This window comes from Brachyistius frenatus, unplaced genomic scaffold (assembly GCF_029030835.1).
Source record: "Brachyistius frenatus isolate BFR_SWC_R1_liver_20210118 unplaced genomic scaffold, ASM2903083v1 Contig_80, whole genome shotgun sequence".
Classification (NCBI taxonomy): domain Eukaryota; kingdom Metazoa; phylum Chordata; class Actinopteri; family Embiotocidae; genus Brachyistius; species Brachyistius frenatus.
The window spans coordinates 1,013,715-1,038,931 of record NW_027210679.1 but is presented as its reverse complement, the minus strand read 5'-3'; the positions used below and the strand labels follow the sequence as shown (position 1 = coordinate 1,038,931).

General features: G+C 42.8%; 2 protein-coding genes across 6 annotated transcripts in view; one reads left to right on the top strand and one right to left on the bottom strand.

The window, feature by feature from the left end:
• Positions 1–6,477: 6,477 nt before the first annotated feature.
• On the top strand, positions 6,478–14,746 carry st8sia6 (ST8 alpha-N-acetyl-neuraminide alpha-2,8-sialyltransferase 6). 2 transcript variants are annotated; one of them, XM_069709138.1, is made up of 7 exons: positions 6,478–7,270; positions 10,145–10,219; positions 10,439–10,513; positions 10,999–11,143; positions 12,777–12,889; positions 12,986–13,078; positions 13,602–14,746. In XM_069709138.1, the coding sequence occupies exons 1-7, from the start codon at positions 7,188–7,190 to the stop codon at positions 14,077–14,079; spliced, it is 1,062 nt and encodes a 353-aa protein (XP_069565239.1). In that variant the 5' UTR covers positions 6,478–7,187; the 3' UTR covers positions 14,080–14,746. The 2 variants fall into 2 exon arrangements, with proteins under 2 accessions (XP_069565239.1, XP_069565238.1); XM_069709137.1 differs by having other exon boundaries at positions 6,478–7,288.
• A 2,057-nt stretch (positions 14,747–16,803) lies between these two features.
• Positions 16,804–25,217, bottom strand: part of gjc1 (gap junction protein gamma 1) — a 44,288-nt gene continuing 35,874 nt past the window's right edge. For all 4 annotated transcript variants that reach the window (XM_069709130.1, XM_069709128.1, XM_069709129.1 and 1 more), the window contains one exon: positions 16,804–23,345. In XM_069709130.1, coding sequence (XP_069565231.1) covers positions 21,834–23,291 — 1,458 coding nt within the window. In that variant the 5' untranslated portion in view covers positions 23,292–23,345 and the 3' untranslated portion in view covers positions 16,804–21,833. The remainder of the gene's footprint in view (positions 23,346–25,217) is intronic.

Here is a 25,217-nt window from a genome sequence, read left to right as displayed (position 1 = left end):
CCAAAACAAAGAAACACTCCCAACAAAACGGTATAAACATAATACAAAATAAAAAAAAAAAAAGTGTGTCATATTTATGTCAATGAATGAAAACTGAAAACAGAATAAAAGTAGCTTCAACATGTAATTGTTTTGTCAAACTCAGAATCTCTAAAAGTAAAGAATGAACTTGAATGAAGAATGAAGCCAACAATGACAAGAAGTGCTGCATGGAGATAAACTCACCAGGGGGTCATGGTTATTAAAAAATAAAAAGCTGTTGTAAGTGGATGTTGAGTTGGGATTGTAGACTGGCATTTTAAATTTGAACAAAAAAATTCTCTTAAACTTTGATAAAAACAACAACAACAACAACAAAAAAACACTTTAAAAGTCTGAGCTCTCCTGTAGCACTTCTTAAAAGAGTGTATTTTCTTCTGTAATTTTATCATTCAATATACAAAACAACCTTTAACAACAACAAAAAATGTTTGTGAAATGTTTAAAATTTGAATAAAAACAAAAACAACAACAGAAAATTGAATTCAATGACAATCACTTGATTTCCTATGATGGTAAAAAAAAAAAAAAAAAAAAAAAAAAAATCCTGTAATATCTGTAAACTGAGGTGAACGTGTCCTTTTTCCTTTTCAATAAATCAGTACTTTCTTTCAGCTGCAGGAGTCTGCGACGTTTCTTCATGGTCACGCAAAGCTTTGATTTAATGGGAAAGACGCTGTTGATAATCATTTAAGTTTGAATTCCACTATTGTATCATGACCCGGACAACTTGTTTAATATTGTTATTCACTTTATTGGTTTTCCAATCTGATCAAACAAATTTCGCACAAGACCCTTGATTTCAAGCCAGTTCCGATTAATTGTATTTCCTGTTGTCCGAAGAATGATAATCCGACCGATCACTTTTTTTTCAGGCCGCCGCTGTGACCTGCAGTGATTCAAACCTCATCTCAGATGTTGAAACGGATGAACTACAAAAGGTGCATTTTCTCAAAAGAGATGTTAAATCTGACGCAGAAGAAAGTGCAGAATTTAATTGAAAGATCCTGGAGTTACTTTTCAACAATAAAAACAATCTAAAAGTTAGCCTCCTTTAAAGTCAGTGATATTTGATTCATCTTCCTGGGGGGAAAAAAAAAAGACGTTATCTGTTCATCTAACTGTGGACTCGTTGCTTGTTTTGATGCGGCTGAACTTGGATTTACTTTCAGTTGCTTTTTCCCGAGGGGGAAGAAAACAAATCTGTTCGGCGAAGCTGCAGGACCTTTCATGTTGTGTTCAAAAGAAAATGGAAATATTTTGGGACGCTTCACGAGCTCTCATGTTTATTCTTTCTCTAATACATTATTTGTAATACACTTAAATGGAGGGTCCCTCATGTCCATTACAGTCACGACAGGAAGTGTAAATTATGCATGTGCGCCACTAAGTGATTGTGGGCCACAGGTTTGTGTTTGTATGTGTGTGCGCGCGCGCGCGCGCGTGCGTGGACGTCTTTCATCAGTTTGGACTTTTACTTGTGAGTGAGTGTGAGACGTGCTGGGTGGCAACAGTTCATACATGCGGGAGGGCACCAGGCCACATGCTGAGCAGCCGAGGAATGCACCGGGATCAGCTGTTCCTTAACCACATGACCCCGTTAGTGCTGCCCCCCCCTCCCCCCACAAGCCCCCCCTCAAAACAAAAATGATTTCCCCCCTCAGGCCCACCAACTCCTCCATCACACCTCCCTGTGTGGACATTCAGCCGGTGCAGGCGAGGTGCAGGGTGATGACAATTTAACGGCCCGCAGCTGGAGAAAAAAAAAAAAAAAAAAACACAACATTATTCCGTCAGGTGACCCAGAAGTCCCTCGTGATTAGCTTCTCAGTCAGCTGAGCTAAGGAAGGAAAACAAACACACACAAAAAAGGTCACATATTGTCTGCAGATTTAAAGTTAAGCCTCAAACAGTTCACATCACTACGACTGAACTCCCATTAAATGTATTTATATTGTACATTTATACATGTAGAAATATGTATGGCGTACTGAAGATACCCTTGTTGGCGACTGAAGAGGTGCTCCATCTTATGACTATTTTCATTATTGGTGATCAGATAAGTATTTTCTTGATTGTTTGGTCTAAAAATTTTTTTTTTTAAAAAAACATTAAAAGGAAAACAAAACAAACAAAGAGAAATCAGAACTACCTGAAGCTCAAGCTGACATCTTCACGTTGCTCAGTTACAGTCCAACACCTGACGATATTTAGTTTGCTCTGAGACAAACATCCATATTTACCATCTCTGCTTGAAAACATTAGTGGTTTATCAAAATAAATGATGTGGTCCATATTTGACCAATTTTAAGGATTTTTAGATGCTTAAAGAGGTTAAAAAATAAATAAATAAATAAAAATCCTCATTTGACGCCTCAGGTTTGTTTTGAGAACCACTAAATGTGTGCTGTAGACACATTTATAGAAAATTGGAAATGAAGACATTTCAGTTATGACGAGAATGTCACAGGTCCTTCTCGTGTATGTTATTTGTCAAAATGCAAGTGCATTGTACAGGAAGTAATACCGCAGAAAGGTGCTGTATGTACGTCATTAAGAGACTCAGTGGTTGATATGTTGAGTTTATGCTACTGTTGCAGTCCTTCTGCGTGTTGTTCTTTTCTAAGAAAACCTCAATGATGTGTTTTGTGTAACCCGTCTTGTTCGTGGTGTTTGTGTGATTGTTTGGAAATGGATTGTGTGTTTTCCCTTTTGTTTTCCATTTTTTTAAATATTTTGGTTATAAACTATCATCGATTTCAAGACCCTGAATCGTTTTTATTCTGCATTTTCCTCTGCCGGTAGGAGCTCAAAAAAGATGCTCCGAAAAAAAAAGTCATCTTGCAAACATCGCATCCTCTTTGTGTATTTGTTTACACTACTTAGTTACAGTCTGCCACACTCAAACTGAAAGAGTAAGAGAATAAATCAATGTTTCACAAACTAATTTACCGGCTGTACTGATTCACACCCTGTGGGTGGTCTTGTCTCCAAAGCATCTCAACACCTGGTCTCTGGAACGCAACCTGTGTTTAAGTATAATTTACTGGGAACAGGGATGACTCAGTCTGCGTATGGAGACAAATGTTTATCACATTTGGAAATCCTTGCCAAGTAATTAACACAATAAATAGTCAAAAATGGCAGGAAACAGCAGTTTTTGTTTTTCTCAGTATTAGCAGCAGGCAACCCTGCAGCAGCTAAAATAAAGCCAGAGAGAGGGTTGATGTTACACTCAGGGGAAACCCCATTTCTAAAAAAAAAACAACCACCGAGCACACGGCGACATTTACATCCTGTCTGTCGTGGTTTAACATCATGTAACACGCAGAGCAGCAGTATCGTCATCACTGCTGCAGGAGGGTTGTTGTCCGAACCAGGTGGAGAAGGAGGACATGCTCGTTGGGTGATTTTGGGTGCTTGTTTTTTTGGGGTGACAATGGGACCTTTGTCCCTCTTTCTGCCTTGTGATGATGTCACATGACATAGCTTTGTAGAGGAAGTGGTTGGTTCCCCCTGTGTGCCTCTCTCTCTCTCTCTCTCTCTCTCTCTCTCTCTTTCACACACACACACACACACACACACACACACACACACACACACACACACACACACACACACACACACACACACACACACACACACACACACACACACACACACACACACACCCTCCATTATTGTCTGTCACCCTGAAGCATGCCACTTTTGTAGCTTCCTGTCACGTGTAGTTGGGAAACACACACACACACACACACACACACACACACACACACACACACACACACACACACACACACACACACACACACACACACACACACACACACACACACACACACACCCCTCCATTATTATCTGTCACCCTGAAGCATGCCGCTTTTGTAGCTTCCTGTCACGTGCAGTTGGGAAACACACACACACACACACACACACACACACACACACACACACACACACACACACACACACACACACACACACACACACACACACACACACACACACACACACACACACACACACACGTAGTCATTTTCCGTTATTACACCCTACCGACCTACCCCTGGAGACTTCACCAAACTTCACCTTACCCAAACCTTAAACCAAGTATGAATCTTAACAACAAGGATTCACCTGTTGTACACACACTTGCCCATTATTATACATGTTTGTCAACCTTTTTGAGGAGCATAAAGACATCCTCGGCCAATTCGTGTCGTCTCATGCAAAAATGTAAATAAATTGGAGAAATTTGCAGAATACGCTGAATTTGGTCAACTTTTCACTGACCCTTCCTTTTCCCCCCCTCTCTGTGCCAAATTAATCACAAAAGGAAAAGTTAAGTCTTGATTACGTCATCATCAGTCATTCATGATTACTGTGGCGTGATTCATCCACGCTGAGTAAGAGAGGACCGAGGCTTTCCTACAGGCGCAAGAGCTGCACAATGCTGAGAAATCTCCTGTGTTACAAGATTATGAATGTCAGACTGAAAAATTACTACTGTGGCTTTAATGTGGTTAAATAGCTAATGGGGTCTTTGGATGGAAATGGCATTGTCTGTAATAAGCTAATGACTGACTTGTGTGTGCGTGGGAGGCAGCAGGACAGCCTGTAATGAGGGGAAACCAGATGCTATAGGGCCTGGATATTTGATTTAACAGACTGCCAGGGAAGCAAGGTGTTCGCTGCTCTACCTCTTCTCCGATACACTACAATTACTCCGGGGCAGTGGCTCCCTTTTTTTTTTTTTTTTTCTTCTTCCCCTGTCCACAGCCCTGTTATTATCACAGAATTTCCGCGTTTGAGAAAGCCACTTTTCACCCTTTATTCCTCCTCCACATTGCTGCTGGTGTCTCACGATGCCTGTAAGATCGTGCACTTGTGTTCTTTTCTCTCCGAGGCACCGCACTCAGGCGTGAGTTTGTTACCCTGTCTTCATCATGATAGATCTAGGAAGTGCGTGTTCCAGCGAAGAAGGGGGTTTCTTGTCTTTCGTTTCCGCTCCAGACAGAGTTTCTTTCACGTTGCAGAGAAGATGTGCACAGAGGCTGAAAAAAAAAAATGCATCTGACTATCAAACACTTGTATTCATTCCAAAATGTGTACGCAAAACAGAACCATTAACCAGTGGCACCTCTCCTTATGCAAACACAAAGTGCACATTCCCCATAAGAGGCCCATCAGCCCACTGGAGTCACCAGACCTGCTCATTTGAAACCATTACATGAGGTAAAAAGCAGGGTAAGTGTAGGTTTTTACTTTCCTACACATCCCTCTGTCTCTATTTGTAACTATTAGACTTGATTTTATTTGTTTTTCGACTCTCTTTGTTGACCATTGACCAAATTTCCATCTGGTCAATGCCCCCAAACAACCCCCAACAAGTTTTCTGCAAACTCCCAACGACGGCCAAAAAATAAACTTTCTGAGGGCTCTTTTGTTTTGGGTTTTCAGTGCGTGTGGTGGCGAGGTTGCTGTGGCGCAGCTCAGCTTACTCAGCATGTCGTTATGAGACATTATTGCTTTACTGCCTCGAGCACAGCGTGGAGTTTTTCATTACACCGAAAACCTGAAATCAGGGAGCATAAATGCAGGAGAGCTGGGTGCGGCCATCCACTTGTGGGTGTTTATTGTGAAATGTGTCCCATATGCTCAACAAATTTCCCATAATCCTCCTTTAGCTTTACCTCTAAGACTTTATTCCCCCGCTTCCCGTCCACCACACCGCGGGCGAAACAGCGCTCCCAAATGAAAGCCAAACAACACACGAGTTCTAAGCGTTCTGCTGGTCTCGTTTTCTGCTGCTAGTTCGTGAGTTACCTTGTTAATCCTGCTGGTAAGTGCTGACATATGTGAAGCAGGTTCCCATCTTTGTTGAGGAGAGGCTTCCTTTCCTCGCCACCCCCATCCCTCCTCCCCACCCCCCTCCCTTCTTCCCATCTATCCCCCCCTCCCCTCTCCTCCCTTCCCCACCTCTCACACTGAGGAACACTTGGATTTATTGTCTCAGGATATGAGTCCACACAGCTGGCAAAAGTTTGACATTGAAATAAAAGAAGCTTGTGTGTGTAGGTAAGAGTTTTTTTTGGGGTAAGAGTTCCTCCGATTGGACGGGAAGCCACTGCCCCTCAGTGGTCTTGAATGTTTTCTGACACACACACACACACACACACACACACACACACACACACACACACACACACACACACACACACACACACACACACACACACACACTAGTCAAGAGCCAAACTGTGGGCTAATTCAGTACTGGGCACTCATGTTACTGCCTCCTTTTTATGCAAAGGGGGAGAGGGGTTTAGGGGGGTGTGGGCGGAGGATGGCTGGGGGAGGGAGGGGAAAGCAGAGAGAGTAGGCTGGGGCTCAGGAACCGTGGGGGGGGGGGGGGGTAGGTGGGCGGAGAACAGAAAAGAGCACCAGTGGTGGGACCATACAGTGGAAAGTAGGACTGTGTGAGTTTTGTCTGTGCGAGCACATGAGGAAAATCCAGAGGGAGCAACAGAGGAAAGAAAGTTGGATGGACCAAACGGACATGGCAAGGATTAAAGTAGGATGTGGAGCGGCAAAATATCAGCTCATTCAACTCAGCTGACCTGGACCTGAGCAGGAAGGGAGGCGGGGCAAAGTAAAGAGGCACAGAGGACTGCTGGACTTGCCCGAACAAGAGGCAATGTCTGACAAGACTCACACTGTTAAGGAAGGAGAAGAACTCTGAGTCAAGTCAGAGGAACAGAAAGAGGGTGAAGAGGAGGAGGGGGGAGTGAGGTAAAAGAAACCCGAAAACCGGCAAGAGGCGAAAGATTAACACTCTTGAGTAGAAGTGTGTGTGTGTGTGTGTGTGTGTGTGTGTGTGTGTGTGTGTGTGTGTGTGTGTGTGTGTGTGTGTGTGTGTGTGTGTGTGTGTGTGTGAGAGAGAGAGAGAGAGAGAGAGAGAGAGATAGAGATACTATCAGAGCAATCCAAGGAGGAAGAAGAGGAGGAGGGGGAGGAAATCTGACAACAAGGCAGGGTTTACAGATAGTAGATATCGAGTGAGTGTTGTACAAGATAAACCCAGACAGACGGAGAGACAGAAGGTGAAAGGGGTGCTAAAGAGGAAAGTTACCGGGGAAGCGAGAAGTATGAGGGGACAGTTCAAGAAGTCTCTCTTCTCTCTGATGATCACTCTCTTCTGCTTTGGGAGCCTGCTCACCACCATCATCTGGTACGTGAACGTCAACAAGTAAGTGGGGGACTAGACTTCTGCCTAAAGAACACAAACACATGCAACCCATCTCAGTCCCCATGGGGAAGTTTGTGTATTTTAAAGTGGTGGAAGTGAGGTTTAGAAACGAAAGAGAGACATGCTGGGATTTGACAAGACCGGAGTGGTTGGACAATGCTAATATAGAAGCTGATAATGTTGGTAGCAGGACTTCTTTTACCACTTCTTTGACCAAAATCACAAGGGTGTAGAAGTTGTTTTAATGATGAGAAAAATTGGTTCATCTGACAATTATTGTTTTTGATCAAGCAATTCATTGTTTCGAAAAACTGTCCAAACCCCCCCCCCCAAAAAAAAATATTTTTTACTGTGATATAAAACAGAATAAAAATAAGAATATTTTAGAGGCTGAAAACACCAAGTTTGGCTTTTTTCTTAAAAAGGATTTCAAAAGAGATGCTGATTATTTCGCTGATTGGTAAATTGACTATTTTTGCTGCACTGATACTAAACTCTAATAATAATGGAAAATTAAAGTGAAACATATCACTTCTACAAGTCATAATAAGCAGCAGGTAAATTTGTTCTGAACTCTTTTCACTTTTTTTTTTTTTTTTGCAGACAACTTAAACAGAATACCTTAAAGAGTGAAACATGAGATGCTTGTTAACCACACCATTACCCATCACAAAATTAAATACACTTTGGGTTGGTTTTCCACAGGAGAATCCAACTGGGTCTGTTTTTAAAGTCATTTATGGGTCATTAAATACAGGAAGAGAAATATACAACTGTACAATAAACTCAAACTGCCGAGAGGCAGCTGTCACCTGAAATATAGCTTAGGTGCGAAGGTCTTTGCATTTCAGTGTGTTCACTGGTTGTTCATTCATGGTGTTCGTAGCTGCTATCTATCAATGATAGGACGTCCCTCAACAGTTATTTAAAACCTTATATAGTCTGTATTGGAGTTAAAGATTCACATGTACCTTCTTATCGAACCACATACAGTGGTGTGAAAAAGTGTTTGCCCCCTTCCTGATTTCCAATTTTTTTGCATGTCTGTCACACTTAAATATTTCCGATCATCAAACAAATTTAAATATTAGTCAAAGATAACACAAGTAAACACAAAATGCAGTTTTTAAATGAAGGTTTTTTATTATTAAGGGAGAAATAAAATCCAAACCCACATGGCCCTGTGTGAAAAAGTGTTTGCCCCTAAACCTAATAACTGGTTGGGCCACCCTTAGCAGCAACAACTGCAGTCAAGCGTTTGTGATAACTTGCAATCAGTCTTTTACAGCTGTGGAGGAATGTTGGCCGACTCATCTTTACAGAGTTGTTGTAATTCAGCCACATTGAAGGGTTTTCCAGCACCAACCGCCTTTTTAAGGTCATGCCACAGCATCTCAATAGGATTCAGGTCAGGACTTTGACTAGGCCACTCCAAAGTCTTCATTTTGTTTTTCTTCATCCATTCAGAGGTGGACTTGCTGCTGTGTTTTGGATCATTGTCCTGCTGCAGAACCCAAGTTGGCTTCAGCTTGAGGTCACGAACAGATGGCCGGACGTTCTCCTTCAGGATCTTTTGGTAGACGGTAGAATTCATGGTTCCATTTATCACAGCAAGTCTTCCAGGTCCTGAAGCAGCAAAACAGCCCCAGACCATCACACTACCACCACCATATTTTACTGTTGGTGTGATGTTCTTGTTCTGAAATGCGGTGTTACTTTTACGCCAGATGTAATGGGACACACACCTTCCAAAAAGTTCAACTTTTGTCTCGTCAGTCCACAGACTATTTTCCCAAAAGTCTCGGGGATCATCAAGATGTTTTCTGGCAAAAATGAGACGAGCCTTCATGTTCTTTTTGCTCAGCGGTGGTTTTGGTCTTGGAACTCTGCCATGCAGCCATTTTTGCCCAGTCTCTTTCTTATGGTGGAGTCATGAACACTGACCTTAACTGAGGCTTTGGATGTTGTTGTGGAGTCTTTTGTGACCTCTCGGATGAGTCGTCGCTGCTCTCTTGGGGTAATTTTGGTCGGCCAGCCACTCCAGGGAAGGTTCACCACTGTTCCATGTTTTCTCCATTTGTGGATAATGGCTCTCACTGTGGTTCTCTGGAGTCCCAAAGCTTTAGAAATGGCTTTATAACCTTTTTCCAGACTGATAGATCTCAATTACTTTCTTTCTCATTTGTTCCTGAATTTCTTTGGATCTCGGCATGATGTCTATCTTTTGAGGATCTTTTGGTCTCCTTCACTTTGTCAGGCAGGTCCTATTGAAGTGATTTCTTGATTGAGAACAGGTATGGCAGTAATCGGGCCTTGGTGTGGCTAGAGAAATTGAACTCAGGTGTGATAAACCACAGTTAAGTTATGTTTTAACAGGAGGGGACAAACACTTTTTCACACAGGGCCATGTGGGTTTGGATTTTGTTTCTCCCTTAATAATAAAAACCTTCATTTAAAAACTGCATTTTGTGTTTACTTGTGTTATCTTTTACTAATATTTAAATTTGTTTGATGATCTGAAACATTTAAGTGTGACGGACATGCAAAAAAATTGGAAATCAGGAAGGGGGCAAACACTTTTTCACACCACTGTAAATGTTTGCAGAAAAAAAAAAAATCTCTTGTCAGATTCTGTTTTTGGAAATCTACAAAGTGCTTATTTACTTATTTAAGATTGCTTTATTCATACATGTACTGAACTAAAAAAAATACCGCTCTTAAAGATCATGATTTCCTTCTCAGCAGATGTATATGACAGAATAACAGTGATGAAGCTCAGAAAAATGAGAGCTCAAAGCCAGATAGAGCTGTTTTATCTGCGGTCTACTAATCTGTCCTGTTTTTTTTTTCTCACAGCGATGTGGAGCTTCACCGACCGCCTCCTCAAAAGAAAAGCGACCCTCAGTCCTCTGACCCTTGCAAAGGCTGCAGGTGAGAGCGAGCCCTGTCACAGCTTCTCTTTGTTTCTGCCGCCACCAAATCAAGTCATGTCAGCGCCCCAGTGATAACACACCTGACTGTCGATGTGAACGTGTGTGTGTGTGTGTGTGTGTGTGTGTGTGTGTGTGTGTGTGTGTGTGTGTGTGTGTGTGTGTGTGTGTGTGTGTGTGTGTGTGTGTGTGTGTGTGTGTGTGTGTGTGTGTGTTACAGGGTAATCATCAACAAAGTATTAGAGCGTTACTCTCAAACCTGGAAGAAGCAGGAGGACAACTATCAAAAATTCAGGTGAGGACATCCTCTGAAAGCCCAAATTTTTATTTTTTATTTTAGTTCGGTCCCAAAAGGCAGTCTGATTATAGTCACATTAGAAATAAAATATTTCTTCCTTCACGGCAAACTGGATTTAAAAATTAGTAAATTGAAACTGAACTCAATATTTCACTCATGATTTGTTTGATTTTTATGTAGACAGAAGGAGGAACTACTACAGACATGGAAGGAGAAGTAGGAATGGAGACATTCATTCAGTCAGAGGAATTTGCGGGCATGGTCTAAATATAGCGTGTTAAGTTGATATGACTTATGGTAAAACAGACGGACCTCACCGTGGTCTGTTTTATTGTACAAAACTGTACGCAACTGAAGAATCTTTAAGATCTCGAACCTGAAATAATACGACAATCTTTTATTCTGCAAATAGAAAATCTTGCTGTTCAACGGTGAAGTTAACTGGTCAGTCAGTGTAACACAAAGGCCTCACGTTCCCCCAGATCTCAGCTGAACAGCAAGTGCAATGCTATCGACAAAGCCATCATCACCCAGGGCAACACTCCGGTGGGAACAAAGCTTGTTTACGACGGGGAGAAGAAGAGGAGCATTCAGGTGACCCCGGAGATTTTCAGCACCTTTATAAAGGTATGGCCAACTTCTGCTGCTCGTTTGATGTCTTTATTGTTCCTCAATAGCGGTGGTCACTTCACAGCTTTGCTCTTGCGTGTTCTGACAGTAGTCACGTCTTTGGTCACATGTCGCCCCCTGTGATAAACATGAGTACACAGCAGGGTTTATTTTTAGTGAAGGGCTCACAACCTTGAACCAGAGACTTACTAAGCTAAACCACAACCACACAGGGGGTACCCAGACTTGAACTGGGGAATTCTTAATCTGCAGTCAAATGGTCTACCGCGGAGCTACACCCCCTTTGATCAAGCATAATAGTTTCACATCAGTTTCTCATCAAAACTTTCATAAAAAAGTCATACTACGATATATCGTCCAAAATTTCATTAAAAAAAAAAATCATACTATAATATGTCTTCTAAAATGTCATAAAAAGGTCAAACTATAGTATGTCGTCCAAAATGTCATGAACATGTAATAATATGGTTTTCTGTTGACTGTGCTCAGCAGGATGAACTTTGTATTCTTTATTCTTTCCACTTGGGAAACCTACAACCCTAAAGGATGACTGATAAATATCACTGATAGATAGTAATATGTCTGTATTATGGATGTTGGGCTACATACCCGTGGTCCCATATTGCCATATCAAAAAGAAAGGTCTGCAATTGTATGAATCCTTTCCATAACACTGTCAGACACTTATTATTACACTTTGAACATGTTAGTAGCAAAACAAGACGGGCTCTGGATAGCTAACTTACAGTAGCTAAAAGTCTATATTGTGTGCATTGTACAGTGGTGGCAGTTAGCTTATGTGTCGCGTATTATTGCCTCTTCTACTACGCTGTTTCAACTATCTGTTACTTACTGTCTGAAAAAAGACTCCTACAGAACAATTGATCTACATCTCTTTGATATCCCTCCTACTCACTGCCCGAGAGCTGTAAAATACCTCCCGTTGGTGTCCTGTTTGTTCTGTTCTGTCACGAAGGACCTGCAGTGTGTCTTGGTTGAAATGTTCCTAAACAGTATGACGTAAAGAGTCTCATTTCAGCAGTGCGTTTACTCAAGTTGTGGAGTCCCAGCTGACAGGATCTATTGTCGGCATTTCTAGACAGAAACAGAAAAGGGTTGATCACATCTGTTCTGTTTCAAAAGCTTTGTCAAGTATGGTGAAGAAGAAGCACTACTGTGTCGTGTGGTTGAGGTTTTCAGTTGGATTTCGAGCACTCCACGTCAATAAAAAAGATGTTTTTATGGGTTGTTGTAAGTGTGTCATTTTCATCAATGTGAACATCTTTTTTTTATTGACGGAGTGCTTCCACTGACCTCACTGACCTCACTGACATGATATGAGTGATTTATCAGTTTACCAGCAAGCACTTGAAAGCAGAGTTCAAAGTGTCAAAAGATTAAAGACCAGCGACTGAGGCGACTGTGAGGCGACTCAACCACAGAAGGAACAAACTGATTACGATATTGTCCATTTGCAAATGAAATCGCACGTGGAGTGAAGAGAAAACATTTACAGCTGAGATCTGTTTTCCTTCCTCGGACATTGATGTTTTTCTGTCGCACACAGTAAACCGCAAACCGCATAGAAGCTGCTATTTTGTGATGCGTGTTCTGCTGGTGTTTGTTGCAGGAGATTCCTTTCTCAAACAAAACATGGGACACTTGTGCTGTTGTCGGAAACGGTGGGATCCTGATCAACAGCAGCTGTGGAAAGATGATTGATTCAGCTCAGTTTGTTATCAGGTGAGAACAGTGTCCAGTGTAGACGACTTAAAAGCCAGATGACAATGTTAACTGTCAATATAACAACTTTTTGCAAATTCTTCGTTGCCTGTTCAGGTGCAACCTACCGCCTTTGGCCAACGGATATGGGAAACATGTCGGCATCAAGACGGACATTGTGACAGCAAACCCGAGCATCCTCATAGAGAAGTGAGCAAGAGGATGAATCTTTGTCACCTTGCATAAAAGGGGTCTCCAGTCTTTTTTCCTCTGAGAGCTTCCTTAACAAAATGAATCTGTCTGAGCTGCTCATGTTTTGTAACATTTTTTAAATTTTTTTTATCATAGCTGAGCTCCGCCCCAACCAGTTTAATTATGTTGTTTACATACCTAAAATAGGCGCACCATTTTCAGGGTGAGTCTCTGCTGTTTTGCTCGCGTGTTCCAGGTCGCATTACAGTCCTCTGATCTCTGTGTGTCCCACACCTCTGCTGCAGAGCAGACACAGGTCGATTGTGTCGTTCTCTGACAGATTAAATGATAAATGGATAAAAAAATTTGTTAAAAAATGCACTTGTGCAGCCCGTTTAAGTGAGTCCATGTGGGAAACACTGCATATCACTATAGTATAGTACTACAATACTCAGAAACGGTTGGCGAGCTACAGGTTGGAGACCCCTTCCCTGTAGAATATTCTTTGTCTTGTTGCTTCCCATCAGCTGTTTACTTACAGGTACGGGGGTCTGATGGGACGTCGGCGTCCGTTTGTGGAGAGTTTGCGGAGTTATGGCAACTCCCTGATGCTCCTTCCCGCCTTCTCCTATGGCTACAACACTGCTGTGTCTCTGCGTGCCGCCTACACCGTTGACGACTTTGAAAGCCCCACCCGACCCATCTTCTACAACCCGCAGTACCTCCAAAGTCTGGCCGTCTTCTGGCGCTCTCAGGGCGTGAAGGAGGTGCGGCTCAGCACCGGCTTAATCATGGTTAGCATGGCGCTGCAAAGCTGTTCCAACGTGCATCTGTATGGATTCTGGCCCTTCAGTAACCACCCACATGGCCTCCATGCCCTGACTAACCACTACTATGATGACAGGAAAGCTAAATCGCAATTCCACGCCATGCCGGCTGAGTTTGACTTCTTGCTGCAGCTGCACAGTCAAGGGGTGCTCAGACTTCACCTGGGAGACTGTCAGCCCGGTGAAAAGTAGTTCCTGGAGACAAATGACAGCACAGGAGCTAAGTGCCTTCTCTATAGCTCCAGGATGAAGCCAATCATTCGAAGATTTTATATACTGTTAAAGGAATAGACAGATGTATTTTTGGCTGATGAAATGGAGTGAGTCTGTCTAAATATCCAGCTAGCTGGGCTTATCTGTCAGCAGCCAAGGCATTTGCACTAAACTCAAACTGCAACAAACAGAAGACTAAACATTGTGTAAATAGTCTTAAAGTCGATCTACAACTATTTATTTCCACAAATGTTCCAGCTGGAGTTTAGAGGGAATTATTTAGATTTACCTGGGATGCCTTTGTGAGGTCATTGTGATGATCTACATTTTAGTGCCTTATGTTAATCGATATCTGATAACTCTTCGATCAAACTGAATGTATTTTAAAGGAAATCAAATACCTCTTTCACATGAAGATTGTCTGGCTGTAAACCTTGGAATAATAAAAAAAAAAACACCAGCACACTGAATGTAAAAGCATGTAACACATTTTAACCACTTGAAAAAAAAATATTCTGGTGTCTGTTTAGGGTAAATGTATTCACTTATATCACAAATATGCTGGGTTGTGGCAGATGATTTCTGCACTCTTCTCACTGAAACTGCTGGCTGTGATGCAGACATGAAATAAAAGAGTCACGTCCAAGTAATCTTAAATACACACCGTAATTGCTGCGCTCTGTGGACTGTGGCTTTCACAGGACCTTCAGTGAGGCTTGGAGCCAAAGGACTGAACAAACAGAAGTGCCACAGAAAATAAATGGGAATTATAACACAAGTAAACACACCCAGGGGGTCCCTGCTTACAAAGGTTGCTATGGTGAGTTTGTGTTGCTACCCACAGTGACTAGACGACGATAAGTACTGTACTGCCACGAAGTGGCAACATACGTGTGTTGGCACAATGTTAGGAAACAAGTGATTTTTTTTTATTTTTTTTTAAGTTGATGCATATTTAGCTGACTTTAATGTAAAGAGATATGATTGTGAACTGTGCACTTTGGGGGAAAATTGATGCAGACAATGCGTTCTTTATCAACACTTTCATCAAGACATTGGTGTGTCTTGTGTAGCTGGGAGCGGAGCCTTTCATGTCGTTATGTTTCAAGTCTTAACAGGTGTTTTTGTCATGCAGAGAAATAATATACAAGCTGTAGATGACCAAACTTGACAACTCTCGGTGAGCCAATTGTAAAATCATGCGAATGTATTTTTTGTGTGTAAACAGCACAGGGTGTGAGGGAAAATAAAGTGAAACGGAATAAATATTTGTCAGAAAAAAAAAAAAAAAAAGAGAGACTTGCATCACTGTGTAATTTACTTGTTTCACAACCAGGCAGCAAAAGCTTTTCCCCAGACATCTCAGTTTGCATGATTTAGTATCTTTGAGCCATTAAGTGCCCAAAACTTGCCAACATTTGTCATTAGAAAGCAATATATCTTCTTACAAACAGGACAGTTAGCCAGTTTGGGAGCACAGCCTGTGCTCGCTGCTCACTTCACAAATGAAACACCATATCATCCAGTGACCTATTAGCCTTTTTATATGCATTCCATTCATTCTCTTCTTTTTTGTTGGACCTCATATAACACGTTTAACCTGATGTGAGCCATATGCGGGAGTAGCATATATGCAAGTTCCAGACTAATATATCTTTTAATTATTACTTCCTATCATACAGCTGTGGTATATACATTAATGCACCTTCCACTTCACTTCTTCTGCTCGTCGTCCCCGCGTAGAAATGACATGCAAACATCTGGATGACGCATTCGCAGACGTAAAAGAAATAATCAGAACACAGTAGGTCAAGTGTTTTTTCCTACTACTCCTCTTCACAATGGAAACATGTGCACATCGTCTCTGAAGCGGCACCCGTGTAGGGTCAGTGCATCCGGCCAATTAGGCCATTAATGGCATGAAATGTTTGTTTCTTTTTAGAGAAAATAGCCCGCTGCCACAAGTTGCCATCCCAGACATCGCTCCTGGGATTCCGTTCACAGCTGCAGTGACCTCGTTGTACATCCAGCTGCAGCACTCCGCTCGTTCCCACTGGCTCGTCTCTCCAGGGAACGTTTTTCTGTTTCAGGGAATCACAAAAACATACTTTCCATTTCCATATTTGTTGTCTACTCTCCAGGCAGTTTGGCTGTGAGCTCTGACGAATACAGACACAAAGTGGAAACAAAGAGTGAGTGCTAATGTTCCTTTTTATATGATTTTGAATGCTTTCTGATGCCTCGGTCTGGTCTGGATTAAAGAGGCGATTGTCTTATCAAGGTCATTTCCATTTTTGAAGTCTATTTGGAACAAACACTGAGCTCATAGTGCATTAATGTAATTTAAAGCCTCACAGACTTGGATGTTCTCTCTTCACAAGCTGGAAGTTCAACTGCCACAGAATGAACTGCCAAAGTGACAAACAAAATGACACGGCTGACACTAACTGAAGTGACATCTCCTCGGCCTCCTATGTTGTTCCTGCCAGTGACACAACATCAGCTCGCGCGGCTCTAATTGTCCTGATAGGGCTGTGGATACCTCCTGCTCTCCACCAATCAAAATCAAACACACATCTTACACTGACAACAAGAACAGGACAATACCCAAGGTTTCAAGAGTGGGAAGCCTTTTATTTACTGACGGTTTTTTTTTTTTTTTTATCTGCTGTGGAAGAAAGAGAAAAAGATGCAAAGACTTCATTCAAAATGCATTTTTCATTTATTTATTTATTTTTATAGTAAAATAGGCCCTTTTCACATGCAAATCAAATGTATTCATCAAAGAATATGAAAAAAACTTTGCCAGGGGATACCAGAATGGCACTCACAAGAAAAGTACATTTTACAAAAGGCATAGAAAAAACACACAAACGCACGAATGCACGTATGAATCAGAGATTGTACTGTTAATACCACTGGTTTTATTGTCACATCCCATATGGGGGTGGGGAGGGCTTTTAGAAACATGTAGGGGAACAACAACGGCCTCGCAACACTCTTCCTTCTGAACACAGTGTTATACGTAGATAGACAGATGCTGAGGACAGACGTCGTGGCATCCTAGATAAAAACAACCACAAAAATAATTGATCAGATACACACCCAGTTTCAATTGTCTCAAAGTACAGACATAAATCATAAAGGGATATTTGTCTGTGTGAGCATTGTTCTACCCTTTAAAGCAAAACCACTACTCTTTCTGTACCTGTTAACAGTTGGCTCACACTCAAACTTTTGGAGAAGAATTTAATCACCAACTAGAAACATGTAGGGGAACAACAATGGCCTCGCAACACTCTTACTTCTGAACACAGTGTTATACGTAGATAGACAGATGCTGAGGACAGACGTCGTGGCATCCCAGATAAAAACAACCACAAAAATAATTTATCAGATACACACCCAGTTTCAATTGTCTCAAAGTACAGACATAAATCATAAAGGGATATTTGTCTGTGTGAGCATTGTTCTACCCTTTAAAGCAAAACCACTACTCTTTCTGTACCTGTTAACAGTTGGCTCACACTCAAACTTTTGGAGAAGAATTTAATCACCAACTAGAAACATGTAGGGGAACAACAATGGCCTCGCAACACTCTTACTTCTGAACACAGTGTTATACGTAGATAGACAGATGCTGAGGACAGACGTCGTGGCATCCCAGATAAAAACAACCACAAAAATAATTTATCAGATACACACCCAGTTTCAATTGTCTCAAAGTACAGATATAAATCATAAAGGGATATTTGTCTGTGTGAGCATTGTTCTACCCTTTAAAGCAAAACCACTACTCTTTCTGTACCTGTTAACAGTTGGCTCACACTCAAACTTTTGGAGAAGAATTTTCTCACCAACTCTATTCTCTCAGCTGCCAAATCTGAGAGTTAATTAAATGGCTTTCAGCTCCAAAGTGTGTCTCCACACTCAGGTGGGTATGGGCGCTCAAATGCTACTGTCTCTGTCAGGTGAAATGTGTCTCAACGTTTGGTGATTCTAACGTTAGGTTTGGTTTATTTCACCCTGGTGGTGAGCAGCTTTTAAAAGTCCTTACACAAATATTAAATAGTCTTGTAAGAAACCAGCAGAGGCATGCAGCTTAACCAGTAAACCTGAAGGATTAGAGGCTTGTTATGTGGAGGATTTTTCTATCTAATCGGCCAAAACCCTTAATTATTATAATCTTATAACTGTATTTTTACGAAAGTTCGACACATACCTCTGCACATTCATAAATATCAAAACAACCACGGCATATTACGTCTGGTGTTTCTTTATTTAAATGACTTTCAGCTCCAAGTGAGTCTGCACCCTGAGGTGGGTACGGACGCTCAGATGCTACTGTCTCTGTTAGGTGAAATGCGTCAAAGTTTCTGGATCCTTTGTGAGACTTTACTTACTTATATCTGAAAAAACAAGGTAAAGTTAAATTCTCACACAATGTCAGAGCTGAATGAAACGCTGCGGTTGCTGAAACCATAACAATAATACATTTAAATATGCTGCCAAATATTTGGTGAGCAGCTTTCAAAGTCCTGACATAAAATAATATACATAACCAGCATAGACATGCAGCTTAATCAGTAAATCTAAAGAACGAGCGACTTTTTATGGGTGGACTTTTTCTATCTTTGGCAACAACCCTCACTTATTATGATCGTATGAATCCACTGTTATGAGAGCTCAAAACATACCTTGATGAACTAATAAAACAACCAGATCACATTTTGTCCAGTGTTTTCTTTTGTTGTTTCTTTAAAAAAGAAGCCCTCGTAACATTTTGAAGACACGTGTTTTTCACGGGACAGTGACAAAATGCAAAGGAGCATAATAAACTCTGATAAAAGCAGTTATAAAAGCCATTTCTGAACGGTGAGCTCAGTTCGCGTCGTACTTATTCTCTTGCTTTCTCGGCCACTCAACAGAGAAAAGGAAAGCTGGGCAAGGCAAAAACACAACAGTGCCACAGGGTAATTCTTTTGACCTGGATAGCTGCCCAAATTCCTCACTTTCTCCTAAAAACAGAGTCTGAGCCGTATAACCTAGAATAGTTTTGAAGATGTTAGGCCAAGCTGCCAGTCATGCAGACTCGAGCAGATGGGGTCTTTGAGTACCCTCGTGGCACCTCCCCCTGAACACCCTTTCCTCGCTCTCCCTCCGTCGACAGGAAGTCGCCCTCTCGTGATCCCAGCTGGATCTAACTGCAGCGCATCACCAGCTGCCTGTAATCCAATTATACTGCAGTTTATTTCCTTTCTCAATCTAACAGCAGTAAATACTTTAGTGTAGAAAGTTTGCTTACTGGGGGAAGAGTTTAATGAGGGCTGATTGGCCTTCAGGGGAAGAAACTGACAGAGACTGGGGAAAGTCTCAGGAAATCTCCTGTGGCTTATTGGGAGGAGAGCGGTATCAGTGGAGCCAGTGTCAATCGCTGTTGGGGAACAGCTGACTGAAGTACTTCTGGTGATTTATGTCTGTCTAGCGCTGGCTGGGCTTGTTGAACAGACAAGTGGAGCCCAGTGGTGAACAAACCAATCAGAGAGACTCTTTCTACTCAAGTAAACTGTACATCATGTTTATGTAAAGGAAGCCACGTCCCAGTGTGCAGCCTCACAACTTCCTGGGTGATGCTTTGCTCTGTTGTTTGACCAAATCTCAGATCTTTCAGGTGAGATTCATTAAATCAAGAAGAGAGGGTGCTCGTTTATCAGATTTGTTCCCCTTTCCAAATTCACCATCATGAAATGAGTAAGCCATCACAGCTTGTTTGGCAATCTTCTGTCGGGGAAAGCTTGAAATGGTTTGAATATTTTGCCACATTATGTCCCTCCAGCAGCCAGTTTGTCTCCACATACAGCTGTTCAGCATATCTCAGTACAATGTTGGAAAAGGAGTAACACTGTTTATTCAATTACAGCCCAGAGGGCTGCTACATACGTTAAATACTGATACTGCGACATACAAGGAAAAGACTTTTTTTCTTTACATCGTTAAGTCACTATAGCCGACATATTATAAAAATATACTATGTCATATTTCACATTTTTTACAGTTGGAAGGCAATTTAAATCACAATAACCATAAATATTCATACAGCTAATTCATTTTTAAAAGATCTTGATGTCTTTTACTTTATTTTTTTTTTTTTACAAAAAAACTTCTTGGAAAAACATTTCTTTTCATATAAAACACTGGCTTTGAACATAAAAACGTATTCCATTTTGGAGTTTGTTATTTTAAATCCTGTTCCAAAAAAAACAATAAACATACTATCATACAAAAAAAAAAAAAAAAAAAAAAGAAGAAGGAAAAAAAAGTGACTTTTACAAAAGGGTTGATCTCACGTGGGCTTATTTCCACAATTAGAGTAGCATGGCCACAGTATTCCAAAGCTACAAACAACCAGGCTTCATAACAGCCCAGCATAAAATCTTGGCACTGACACTTGCATCACACAAACAGTGTTTGGTCTCACTATATTATAGTAATGGCTTTAAACCTTTTCCATTACGACGTGGTGTTATTGCAGCCTTGTGCATCTAGTACTGACCTTGTAGCGCTGGGAAGACAAAGTTGACAAAAGTCTTAGTCAATAGAAAAGGAACGCTAGAGCTGGTTGAGGTGTTGCTGGATGCAGGTAGCATTTGGCAACTGATATCTACTCTCCAGTAAGTAGAGCCCCATAGAGGATACCACCAGGGGGCAGTCAAATACAAGGCAGATGGAGAAACAGTTGAAGCACTGAGTTGCCTTGTCCTGTAGCCATAAAGAGCCAAAGACACAAACTGAGAAGCTGAAGAAGAAGCTATAAAAGTTGGATTGCTTATGCACCTTATTCAACTTTTTGTTTTCTCATGATATTTCAGACTGGATAAAAAAAATTAAAAAAAAACTCACCTGCTGTACTCACTGATTCCTGAGTAGCAGCTGGTGTAGCACTGTTATAAAACCAAACAAATAATACACAGGAAACACGTACAAACACACGGTTGGATGCAAAGTCACAGCAATATAAAATTGTGAATGACGCTGGAGAGAAAGCAGACGCAGAACATGACTGACAGGACACGGCCTTCAGGAAGGTGACGCTGTCACCGCATGATGAAGTCACTCCTTCAGGCGCCGCCACCCAATTATGTTTCATTTTTATTGCACTGACGTTTCCTTTACTACGTCATAACAGTGTGAAGTCATTGCTTTAGATGGCTGGCACATATCATGACACGGCATGCCCGTATTGTGATAACGCTTGAATTAGGATGCCAATGTATTAATTGCGGGAGAGCGGATAGAAAAACGAGCTAAGCCAAATCTGGGATCAAATCTATTTCGCTCTGCGAAGCTGAAATCCCTAAGAAACGGTGAACAGAAAGACAACAGAGGTCAATAATCTGCTTTCGGAGAACGAGACATGTAAACGACAGACTGAAGCCTAATATAGTTTGTGTTGGTGTGATGTTTCAAGTTAGACAGCGATAGCCCAGACAAAACAAATTGTCAGCTGCAACATCATATTTTCATTTTTCTTTTTTCGTTTTCATTTTTTTTTTTTTTTTTTTTTTTTTTTTTTTTTTTACACACCTTTGTACACAAACACACATCTTCTCCAGCTTGCAGGATTCTTTAAGGCACAGGGGTGTTTAAATATCCGAGAAAGTTCGCAACAGCTCATCATCCAGTCTGTAATGTGTCCCGTCCATGGTTTCAGTACGTGTCAGTGTTTCTGGGGGTTAAATCCATACGGAGGGCTTGCCCTCTCCTGATTTGCTGCTGCTGCTGTTGCTGCTGCTTCCCCCTCCGCTGCTGCCTCCTTTGCCGTGCTTGAATCTATGCTTGCGCTCCTTCTGAGGCTGCGGCTGCGGCTGCGGCTGGGCCTGGATAATGTTACTCTGGGGCTTGTCGTCCTGGTTGTCCCCGAGCTGCTCCTCTGTCCGGTGCTGCTGGCTGTAGGCCTGGATGGCGGCCTCCAGTTGCTCGTGAGCTTGCTGGATCATGTCTTTGTTCAGAGCCACGCGGGCCTCTCCTCCGGTGGGGAAATTGTCCTCATTGCTGCCAAACTGCTGCTGCTCCTCCTGGGCGATGTTGGCCCGGTTCTGCTTGCATGCCATTTTAGCATTGCTAAGGTCCGTGTAGGGCATCTGCTCCGGCTTCACCACAATGTTGTAGCCGGGTGGAGCTGACGGGGTGTTCCACGAGAACGGGTAGCCAACGTAATCAGCGGCACCATCTCCACCCACTCCTCCCTCAGAACCCACCTCGGGCCCCGTCCCCCCTACCGAGCCCTCCACGCCCCCGTTGGTGCCCAGCAAGCCCAGCTGATACTCGTCCTCCTGAGGTGGGCAGCGCCGACGGCGAAGAATGTCGCAAATGGACCCGATACCCAAGTGGAGCATCTCCCAAACATTGAGTGTGAGGCAGAGGACGGTGACACCGTACATGATGCGCAGGAATATGGTTTTCTCTGTAGGCCGCGACACAAAGCAGTCAACACTGTGGGGACAAGGTTTCCCCGAGCACACGAACACCGGTGTCACACGGAAACCGTACAGCAAGTACTGGCCGGCAAGGAAGCCCGCTTCCAGCACTGTACGACTCACCAGCTGCAGAACGTAGACTCGCATCAGCCCCTCATCTCGGATACGCGTACGACCATCGTGACGGATTTTGGGTCTGGGTGTGGGCTGCAGCGGATCCCGTGGCCTTTTGGGGGGCTCAATCTCCGGCACCTCGTAGATCATGGGATCATCCTCCTGGTCCTCCTCGGTCTCCTCGATGCCCCGGTGCTGTCGCGCTCCAAAGCAGATTTTCCTCGGTTTTCTGTGCGTGTAGCCCCCTCCTCCTGTTCGAACTGCAGCAGATCCAGCACCTCCTTTGGCTTCGTCTAATCGTGCAATCTTGTTGACGGCATAGCCCATGTACATGAGAGAAGGCATCGCCACCAGGATGATCTGGAAGACCCAGAAGCGGACGTGAGACAGAGGGGCGAAGGCGTCGTAGCAGACATTCTCGCAGCCCGGCTGGCCCGAGTTGCAGACAAACTTGCTCTGTTCGTCGTAGTAGATGGACTCTCCCCCGACGGCGGTGAGAACGATGCGGAAAACGATGAGCACGGTGAGCCACAGCTTCCCCACGAAGGTGGAGTGGTTGTGGATCTCCTCCAGCAGCCGCGTGAGGAAGCTCCAGCTCATTGTGTCGCTGGACAGTGGGGCAGACAGTGTCCCTCTCTCACCTGTTCACAGACTCTGGACAAAGTAAAAAAAAAAAAAAAGGGACAACAAAAGGGAGAAAAAGAAAGACAGTGTGAGTTCACAATAAAAACTGCCAGTAGAATATCTCAAACATATTAAAACGTGATCAAAGCATCTCGTAGGATTTGTCCAAATTTTTCTAGTAAGACTTTAATCCCTGTGGAAATAGCATTAGTCCTGCAAGTTCAGTGGCAAGATGCGAGAGTGGGTGACATAATAATTGCCTTAATTAAAATGAATGTTCCTCTCAGAGCTCAAGCAATCAATATATCCTTAATTTGAGCTGTTGCTTGCTGGAGCTCAAATACACACACGCTGAACTCAGCTCGGTGCCTCAGTGAGGTTGCTGTCAGGTTTGGGCTTTTTAGGGAATTAGAGGACCAAACAGGCAGGAAAGAGGATATCGGTATTAAAAAATACCATCAAGCAGCACTGAGAAGGAGGCGAAATAATCCAAATAGGGAATTTGCTATCACCAAATGCACACACTTTATTTAACGGCCTATCTCTTTGAGAAGAAATAAATCCTCTTAGTGAGCCTTCTTCTGTGTGAAGTGCAGTTTTCAGGATTGTATTAACTTCACTGGTTTGTTCTGGTTGGGAGGTAAATGGCATTGTGCTGTACTTTGCTTTGTGTGTGTGTGTGTGTGTGTGTGTGTGTGTGTGTGTGTGTGTGTGTGTGTGTGTGTGTGTGTGTAGTTTATGAAGAGGGACATGTTGCCTATGTAGGTTAGGTCTGGGCTCCAGGCAGTCCATCCAAACCAGCAGAATCAGCAGGTGGCCGGGCACAAACCGTTGGAGCGGGATCTCAGACAGCAGACCCACATTAGCTCAGGCAGTGGAGCTGAACCCAAACACTGCTGTCCCTCAGGGCGGCTTTGGGGGGGATGAGTCTGACACCTCCACATAAATTCCCCCCCCCCCTCACTCCCTCCATATGAAGCCGCAATAGCGCATGGCTTATTGTCAGCTTGACTGAGAGGAAAATCCAACCATGAATACTAGCTTAGGTTGGGGTTTAAAGGGCTTCAAGGGACGACATCCTTACCAAGCAGGTTGAGAGCTTAGTTGGAAACGAGTTGCAGCGAGAGGGGGGAAAAAAAAAAATCCAGCTGAAGCAGAGGAGCCGCAGCTCCCAGCCCTCTCTGCTTTGTGTCTCCAGTTTGGAGCCGAGAGGGCGGGAATGTTTTGAAGACAGCTCGTGATAAAACACGGGTCGACTATTGATCACTCTGACCATATAAGGACATGCCTGAGACACAGGAGGTAGATGTCAGGAATCCTCTGCGTGCACATGCCCCCTCCACTGCACGTATTACCTGAACCGGGTACATCTTTCTCAGTCCGACTAAGCACCGAAGCCCTTGTGAGAATTTTCGATTGCGCATGTGACCGACATGTGTGAGTAAGCGGCACACGGCCGGAGCGGAGCGAGAGGCCGCCACGAGCGCACGGAGTCATAGCAGTGTCCTTCCATGGTCGAGCTCCGTCTGACTTTTCCTGCATTACATCACTTGGCTTCTTTACATAACTCTTACTGTGCTGCACAGTTGTCCTTTAGCTAATAATATCCAGATTCACTCACAGACAGACAAACAGGCGGCTACAAAGGTTCAACTGCCTGATTTAATACAAAGGCGAGTCTACTGTTTAATGTTTTGGGGCAACAAATGTCTTATTATGACTGTAACTTCAGATTTGTTTTCTACTCCACATCGTTGCACTTCCAATTATAATTGCGACCTTTTCTCATGGGACATGTATACTCTATTGAATATTTGTGAAGTAGTAAATTCAGTAGTGTTATTCAGACAGTATTTTTTTTTGTAACATGGTCTTGTCATTGTGCGGGGTATATCATGTCTC

Excerpts from the sequence above, each read along its gene's own strand:
- st8sia6 (XM_069709137.1), top strand. The coding sequence starts at position 7,188 with ATGAGGGGACAGTTCAAGAAGTCTCTCTTCTCTCTGATGATCACTCTC. Across the intron at positions 11,144-12,776 it reads TTTTCAGCACCTTTATAAAG|GAGATTCCTTTCTCAAACAA; the intron begins GTATGGCCAACT and ends TGTTTGTTGCAG. Across the intron at positions 13,079-13,601 it reads CCGAGCATCCTCATAGAGAA|GTACGGGGGTCTGATGGGAC; the intron begins GTGAGCAAGAGG and ends GTTTACTTACAG.